Source organism: Magallana gigas, chromosome 4, assembly GCF_963853765.1.
Source record: "Magallana gigas chromosome 4, xbMagGiga1.1, whole genome shotgun sequence".
NCBI classification, from domain to species: Eukaryota; Metazoa; Mollusca; class Bivalvia; order Ostreida; family Ostreidae; genus Magallana; species Magallana gigas.
In genome coordinates, this window is record NC_088856.1 from 18556348 (window position 1) to 18564922 (window position 8575).

General features: G+C 34.3%; 1 protein-coding gene across 1 annotated transcript; it reads left to right on the forward strand.

The window, feature by feature from the left end:
- Positions 1 to 4704: 4704 nt before the first annotated feature.
- Positions 4705 to 8106, forward strand: LOC105317794 (neurogenic locus Notch protein). The gene is made up of 2 exons (XM_066083258.1): positions 4705 to 4708; positions 4798 to 8106. The coding sequence occupies exons 1-2, from the start codon at positions 4705 to 4707 to the stop codon at positions 8076 to 8078; spliced, it is 3285 nt and encodes a 1094-aa protein (XP_065939330.1). The 3' UTR covers positions 8079 to 8106.
- Positions 8107 to 8575: the final 469 nt, after the last annotated feature.

The following is an 8575-nucleotide window of genomic DNA, read 5'->3' on the forward strand; positions in this document are numbered from 1 at the left end:
ATAACGTTTTATTTCCACGTTGATGAAGTGAAGAGCGATGGACGACTCCACGGTGGTGCCTGTTGTCAGGGTGTATCTGGGACACACTGTACAGAACTATGTAAACCAGTCCTTACTGTATGCCTCAAGTAATAATTTATATGATATAAGCTATAAATCCTTATATGTAAGAAATACCAATAAAACGTTAAGAGTCCTTGTCTATAAAAGTAGATATTAACAACGTCAAAGTACTTGTCTATTTTTTCTAATATATCAGGAAGAGAAGCCATCCTTGTCTGACTAGCTTTACCACAACACTTGATATGAGACGAAAAGATGTTGTGTACGGATCTAAAGTGGGCAATACAACTAATCCCCAATTTCTTGAAGTTGATAGTTGGGTAATATGCTAAATGATCATTAATTTGCATGCTAATAACATATCAAAATATATCCCAAGTTACTGTTTTATTACTTACGTTTTTCAACAAAAATACCACACAGAAGTATACTATAAATCGCTGATAGATATCATGATCATGATTATGACATTTCGTCTTTTTTACCTGGAGAAAATTATGGCAATCGATTTTTGGAACGCAGTTCGCAGTAGTAATTCATATTCGGAGCACGAAATTTTCAGGGGCATTTACTGGTGGTATCCCACTGCCACCGTGAAAATTTGGTGAAGTAGTTTTCTCTAGTTTTTCAGATTTTGGCCTTTTCGCATTTGAATAGTGAACTGCGTTCTAGAACGAACGCAGTTCGCAGTTCAAAATTTAGAATTCATATTTGGGGCCCGAATTTTCAGGGTCATCTACTAGTGGTATATCATTACTACTGTGAAAATATGGTAATGCAGTTATCTATAGTTTTTGAGAGTCGGGCTTATATGCAATTGAATATAGAACTGCATTCTAGAACGCAGTTCGCAATTCAAAATTTAGAATTCATATTTGGGGCTCGAAATTTTCAGGGGCATTTGCTGGTGGTATAGCACTGCCACCGTGAAAATTTGCAGAAGTGGTCTTCTCTAGTTTCTGATATTTTGGCTTTTTCGCAATTGAATAATGAACTGCGTTCTAGAACGCAGTTCGCAATTCAAAATTTAGAATTCATATTTGGGGCCTAAAATGTTTAGGGTCATCCTCTGGTGCTATAGATAACTGCAATACCATATTTTCACAGTGGTAATGAAATACCACTAGCAAATGCCCTTGAACATTTCGGGCCTCAAATATGAATTCTAAATTTTGTATTGCGAACTGCGTTCTAGAACGCAGTTCACTATTCAATTGCGAGAAAGCCAAAATCTCAAAAACTAGAGAAGACCACTTCTTCAAATTTTAACGGTGGCAGTGGTATAACACCAGTAAATGCCCCTGAAAATTTCGAGCCCCAAATATGAATTTTAAATTATGAATTGCGAACTGCGTTCTGGAACACAGTTCACTATTCAATTGCATATAAACCCGATTCTCAAAAACTATAGATAACTGCATTACCATATTTTCACAGTGGGAGTGATATACCACTAGTAGATGACCCTGAAAATTTCAGGACCCAAATATGAATTCTAAATTTTGAACTGCGAACTGCATTCTAGAACGCAGTTCACTATTCAATTGCGAGAAAGCCAAAATCTCAAAAACTAGAGAAGTCCACTTCACCAAATATTCACGGTGGCAGTGGTATACCACCAGTAAATGCCCCTGAAAATTTCAGGCCAAAATATGAACTTTAAATTTTGAATTGCGAACTGCGTTCTAGAACGCAGTTCACTATTCAATTGCGAACTTCGAACTGCGAACTACGTTCCAAAAACCGATTGCCGAAAATTACAGGAACGAAAAAAAAACTTGGGTAGTTTTATAAAGAGATTATGTGAACCAACATATCATAATTTCTTTCCTGACTTTTCGTCTTTTTATACCTTCATCTTTAATGAAATTATGAGATCTTTTTGTCATTTAAACGTCACTTGACACGCTTTGTTTAATTTTTTTTAGAAAATAAAGTACGGTAATTTTTATGTTTTTGCAATGCACGACCCCCTTTCTAGTTTTTAATGTGTATTGCTACCTAACAAGAAAGAGGGACTTGCAGGGACCATGATATATTTACATGAATTGATATGTAGTAATTAATAAAACCCTGCATAAATATCTTGGGACAGAGAGAAAATGACTGTTGACGGTAAACCTGTAACAAGTCAACGTACCCTATATGTTGAATATTAAACAAGTTATTGAAACATATAATAAATACGTATTGAATATCTTCTCTTAAGAATAAATATTCAGACAAGATTTCAATTACTGTGGGAGATATACAGACATCGTCTTTGCCAATTATCTACCAGACAGTGTTCTCCGACTACAGCCTAGTGATAGGAAACAACATACTGTCTCAGCATTGGAGACAGAAAAACTTGACGGCAAGTTTTTTAATCGACAAAAATACATTTAGGTATGTTTTTTATGTATAATTTAATGTAAATGAATGCTTTTAAATTAAAATTGATATAGTTTAATTGCAAAGAGTTTATCTATAGCATTCTTTTTTCTAACGAACACAGAATTATAAGGCGGCAGAAGAAATTTCGAGCAAATTATTTAATCGAAAAAATATATTTACGTACTGTATGTTGTGTTTATATTGATCATATTTACAGTTCTTGTAAAAACACATATGTACTGGATTAATTTGAGTAATTTATATTGATTTTATTGTAATTTCTTAATTAACAATATTTTATCTGCTTTGACCCCAAAACAAAAATAATATGCAGATATAGCTCTTCACATTTATATTTTCTGTGATTGTGAATGATTATGCAGAAAAAAAATAATAATCGAAAACAATAATTGTTGTCATTAGATATGAAAAGAGGAATTAACTTTGTAATATTGCTTAGCCGACGAATTTCTACCGATTTGTAAATGTACCTTTTTACACTGAAGAGTTCATTATAGGTTTACAAAATTTACGCGGCGAATTCAAATTTGTTGAAAACAGCATGAATTTCAATAATAAAAATCACACATTTAAATGAAATGAAGAAAAATTAAATATCATGGCGTAATAAACAAAAAAGTGAAATATCCTTTATAGAGGATAAAAACTAAAATTCTTGATTATAAATGGCAAATTCATAGTTCTTCAAAAATATGTAGAGTTAATCAATTTTCTTAAAATGTTTTAAAGAAACAAAACAAAGATTAATCAAATTAGCCAAAGGAAAAGATAATTAATTATGAAATGAAAACTTAAATTAATGAAAATACATTTAATTTTATCAAGCCCACTTAATGGAAAAGAACATTTCGTAAAACTTAACAAGTTCTTTATTCTGTAGGCGTCAGATGGAGAGTTAATTAAGTAAATTGACCAACCAACCAGCTTAATTTGGAATTGCTCTCATTGACCAAACAAGATGCTTAATTTAAAAACTTGCTGGCTAATTTCTCCGAATTTCCTCTGTGCGCTGACACTGATTACTAAAGGCCGAAAAAGGTGATTAAGTCAATTAGATGAATGTCGATGTTCGTATGTTAACTGAGAAAAGATTAATGTAAACCGAAACAAGTAAATTAGTTTTCTATGGTAATGAAAAATAGAAAAATCATCGCGAGACACCTAAGCGTCACTAAGATAGAACGATGAATTTTGTCAGTTTTTTTCACAAATTGTCCGACTACTTGTCGTAACTAAATGGAATCCAGAAAAGTGTCAAATTGTTTAGATGCCATGATTATTCAGTAAAAAGAAACAAACTTTTCCGGCAATTTGTTTTCTCTTAAGAAAAAAAAATATCATTTTTAAAAGTGAAAAAAAGTAGATCAACTGAAATAATACAAATTTTAATGATTTTAAAAATCAGAAATGTTACTATGTAATGCTAAAGATAGAAAAATTGACATATGCTAAAGAAATTGTAATAGAAAACTTTAAATTCTTTGAATTTCAAAAACTTTAATGTTACACATATATTTTAAATGCAGTAAAAATATTACTTCTAACTTTTGCTTCTGAGCATAATTCCATAATGTTTTCAGGGATTATTGACATTTTTGTGCCAGCTTGTCGTACCTGCTTTATTGATTACATTTTTATTTTTTTAACACATATACGATTTTTATTGTTAGCTCCAATCGTTCCGATTTTATAAAAGGCGAAAAATAGAATGTGGAGGTGCAAGTCTTTGCTGTTTATGTTCTGCATATAAATTTTCTTCAATGATAGTGAATACAATTCAATCAACTCATTTACAAGCAATTAAAAACGCAACGTCATAAAATCATAATTTAGAACATCGTTTCTTACAAGCTATGTTAGCAAACGACAAATCCTGATTTTGGAAGAATCAAGGAGAGAAATGTCTGATATCCTTTATCATTTTTTGTATTGGCGACAAAAATGAACATTTTTAAAATACTTTTATTATCATTATCATCATGCAACTTCAGCAGGATGGATCCAGCTATCAAATTGTTCGAATTCATTCACATGGTATTCATTTTTAACCAAGTTCATATGGTTATGCTTATTTGACTATAAATACATGTACATATATGTATATCTTATCCATATTGTGTGTATTTCAGCATTCAAATTTCATACAAGGCTTATTGTTCTGAGGGTTACTATGGATCAGACTGCTCAGCTTACTGTCCCGGTAATCCAAGAAAATGTGTTGTTAATGGGCATACTTACTGTAAAATGGGTACGTTTATATACACAAGTAAAACAATATGGAAAAATTCTATGTTATTTAATTAGAATCTTTAAAAAATTGTTTCTTGTAACAAACAGGATGGACAGGTAGAAACTGTGACCAGGATGTTAATGAATGCAATACAAGAAGTTTCTGCAGCTGGGGAACATGCACAAACACTGCTGGTAGTTTTCACTGTACCTGTCCTCCTTCTTTGTACGGTCTGAAATGTCAGTTAGACGAGGACGAGTGTCAATTAAAGCCTTGTAATGGAGGAGAGTGTGTCAACAAAATCGGTAGTTATGAATGTCACTGTCGAAGCGGAACGTCAGGAAAAAATTGTGAATCGTTAATTGGAAATACCTGCCATGGAATTCAGTGTAATAATCGGGGTAATTGTAGAATCAGCAATGGAAAACCTATATGCAATTGTAACCATGAGTACGTTGGAACTGACTGTTCTGTCAGAGATTTCTGTCTTGCTAATTTATGCCTTAACGGATCTACATGTGTTAATGATGAATCTGGTTATACGTGTAAATGTCCAAAATGGTTGTCGGGAAAATATTGCGAGCAAGCCGATTACTGTGCCAGTTGTCCTTGCCAAAACTTAGGTGTTTGTGTAAACGTTGCATCGGGTTTTGTTTGTAAATGTAATAATGGGTGGTCAGGTTCGCAGTGTCAGTCTTACAACTATTGTACCAATGTGACTTGTTCTAATCATGGAACTTGCTTTAACGGCCCAACAAGGTTTAATTGTGTGTGCAACTCCGGGTACATTGGAAACCTATGCGAAATAGTCCAGTTTTGTAATGCTTCCTCTTGCATCGATCCATATGTTTGCACTGAAGCACACGAAGGGTTTAAATGTGAATGTCCATATGGAATTGCTGGAGAAAAATGTGATCGACTCAGTCATTGCCTGAGAAATCCATGTGGACGCCACGGCAGTTGCGAAGACAATAGCATTGGCTACAACTGTTCTTGCCATGATGGATGGACAGGGAACAACTGTACTGAAATCAACCATTGTTTTAATAATCCGTGTCAAAACGGTGCAACTTGTCACAACAGCGAGTCCAATTACACATGCTCTTGTAAACCAGGCTTTTCCGGATCATCGTGCGAGAACGTTGATCACTGCTATGCCAATCCTTGCAGACATAACGGATCATGCCTCAATCATGTAACACACTTTACCTGTTTGTGTCAAAATGAGTGGATAGGACAACGTTGTGAAACTGAAAATATTTGCTTTACTTCTAATCTTTGTGTAAATCATGGTCACTGTTTTCAAATTGATTCAGAAGCGAGATGTTCCTGTTTTGATGGTTGGATGGGGATAAACTGTACTACAAAAGATTATTGTTATAATTCACCGTGTGGTCAAATGGGGACTTGTCATAACTTTGAAGACTCTTTTTTATGTATATGTGATCCACAGTGGACAGGTAGGAATTGTGAAACATTTGCATGTGAGAATAGCACTTGTGTCAACGGTTATTGCCAAGCTTCAACTTCAGATGATGCTTTATTTGACTGCAATTGTACGAGAGGCTGGATAGGTCCCGATTGTGATGTTCCAGACCCTTGTACAAATCTGACTTGCGAAAATGGAGGAAAGTGTAAATCTATAATTTATCCAAATAACTCAACATCAACTCTATATGGAAACAAAACCAACACTACATATATCGCTACTGCTTTTTGCAGTTGTTCAAAAGGTTGGAAAGGAGATCAGTGCAGTATTGATATAAATGAGTGTCTAAAGAATGACACTTGTCATTGGCATGGGATTTGTAATAACAGCGTAGGTGGATTTTCGTGTGACTGTTTTAATGGATTTACTGGTCTAAAATGCGAAACAAATATTGATGAGTGTTTATCAAGCCCGTGTTTTAACAATGCTACCTGTATTGACAGGATTGGTGATTTCAGCTGTTCGTGTCCTTCTTATTTTGATGGAGAGAGGTGTGAAAAGGATGTCGATGAGTGTCAGTATTTTGTGTGTGGTTCCCACGGATCTTGTAGAAACATGTTTGGTAATTATAGTTGTACGTGTGAACCAAACTGGATGGGTCGTCATTGTGAAGTCCACGTTAGTTCCTGTTCTGTTCAACCTTGTAAAAACAATGGGACATGTTTTGATGTCGACGACACTTTTTTTTGTTTGTGTGATAATCGGTTTACCGGAAGGCATTGCGATATAGACATCGACGAGTGCAAAACACATTCATTTTGCAGGAATGGTGCAACGTGTGTCAATACGTTTGGTTCCTACGACTGCATTTGTCAAATAGAATGGGAAGGGCAGCTATGTGAGACTGACATTAATGAATGCATAAGTAACCCTTGTCCACTAAATACAACGTGTATAAATAGAAATAATGGCTTTGATTGTCAAAATTGTTCAAAGCACCTTTGTATGAACGGTGGTATATGTCATGACTCAAATATTGGTCCCATTTGTATTTGCACTGATGACTGGGTTGGTGACAATTGCAGTCAAAAGAACTTCTGTAAAGATGGACCATGTGGAGCACTTCAGCTTTGTGTCAACAAAAAGAATACATACAGCTGTGAATATCATCCCTGTCAAAGTATCCCGTGTCAAAATAATGGTTTATGTGTTGAACATGGAGCTGAATATCTCTGTGAGTGTCAGATAGGATGGAAAGGAAAATTCTGCGAAGAAATAGATTATTGTACTGGAAATAAATGTGAAAATAACGGAACATGTAGAAATGAAAATTCTTCATTTTTCTGTGCATGCTCCGGAAATTGGTTCGGAGACCGATGTGAAATTTATAATTACTGCCACAGCGATCCTTGCACAAACAAAGGATATTGTAAAAACGCACAAGATGATTACATATGTATCTGTCAACAAGGTTGGGAGGGCAAAACATGTAACAAGTTCAACTATTGCAATGATTTGCCATGCATGAATGACGGCGTTTGTAACAATCTAAATTCCACATATACTTGTACCTGTCCACACTATTGGAAAGGAAAGGTCTGTGAGGAATATAACTATTGCTATAATTCTCCATGTCATAATAATGGAACTTGTGTCAATGGTAGAAACTCCTTTTCTTGTTTGTGCCCATCGGGATTCTTGGGACACTCTTGCGATGTTGTCGATCAGTGCTTATCTGGACCTTGTCAAAACAATGGGACTTGTCTTTTAAATATAACGACGTCTAATTACGTTTGTAAATGTCATGGCGGATTTGTTGGAGAGCACTGCGAGAAGGACCGCGATGAATGCACAACAGATGTTTGTCCAGCAAAATCCACCTGCTATAATGAAGATGGTGGATACAGGTGTATATGGGAAAGAAGACTAAGGAGGGAAACGATCATCAGAGGTGGGTAATGAAATTGTATTCTTCCTAATATCAAAATGTAAAAAGCAAAAGTACTACATGTATGGAATGATTTTTTTCAGAGACAAAACGTGGTGTTTTAGAGTTATCAAAGTTCATCAACACTCGGGAAAGTTTGACGGAAAACATTGTCACAGCTCGACATCTGATTGAAAAAGAGATGTGTAACTCGAAAACATCAATTTTTGAGCCAACATCGTTATCTTTTGAAAGGTATTAGTATTGACATTTTAGGTACTTTATTTTGAAATCAATATATTTTTGAAGTATTCATCAAACAACTTTATGAAAAAAAGATCTTAAAATACCCAATACGCATTGGATTAAAAGATCAATAATTAAACACTATCACCTATCAATATGATAGTATTAAATACCTAAAATATATTGTTAAAGTTTAATCTATGACAAACTGAAGTTTGTTGCATTATCGAATGGCATATTTTTTGAAACATAATCTTGTAAAATATATATTTCATTTTATTTA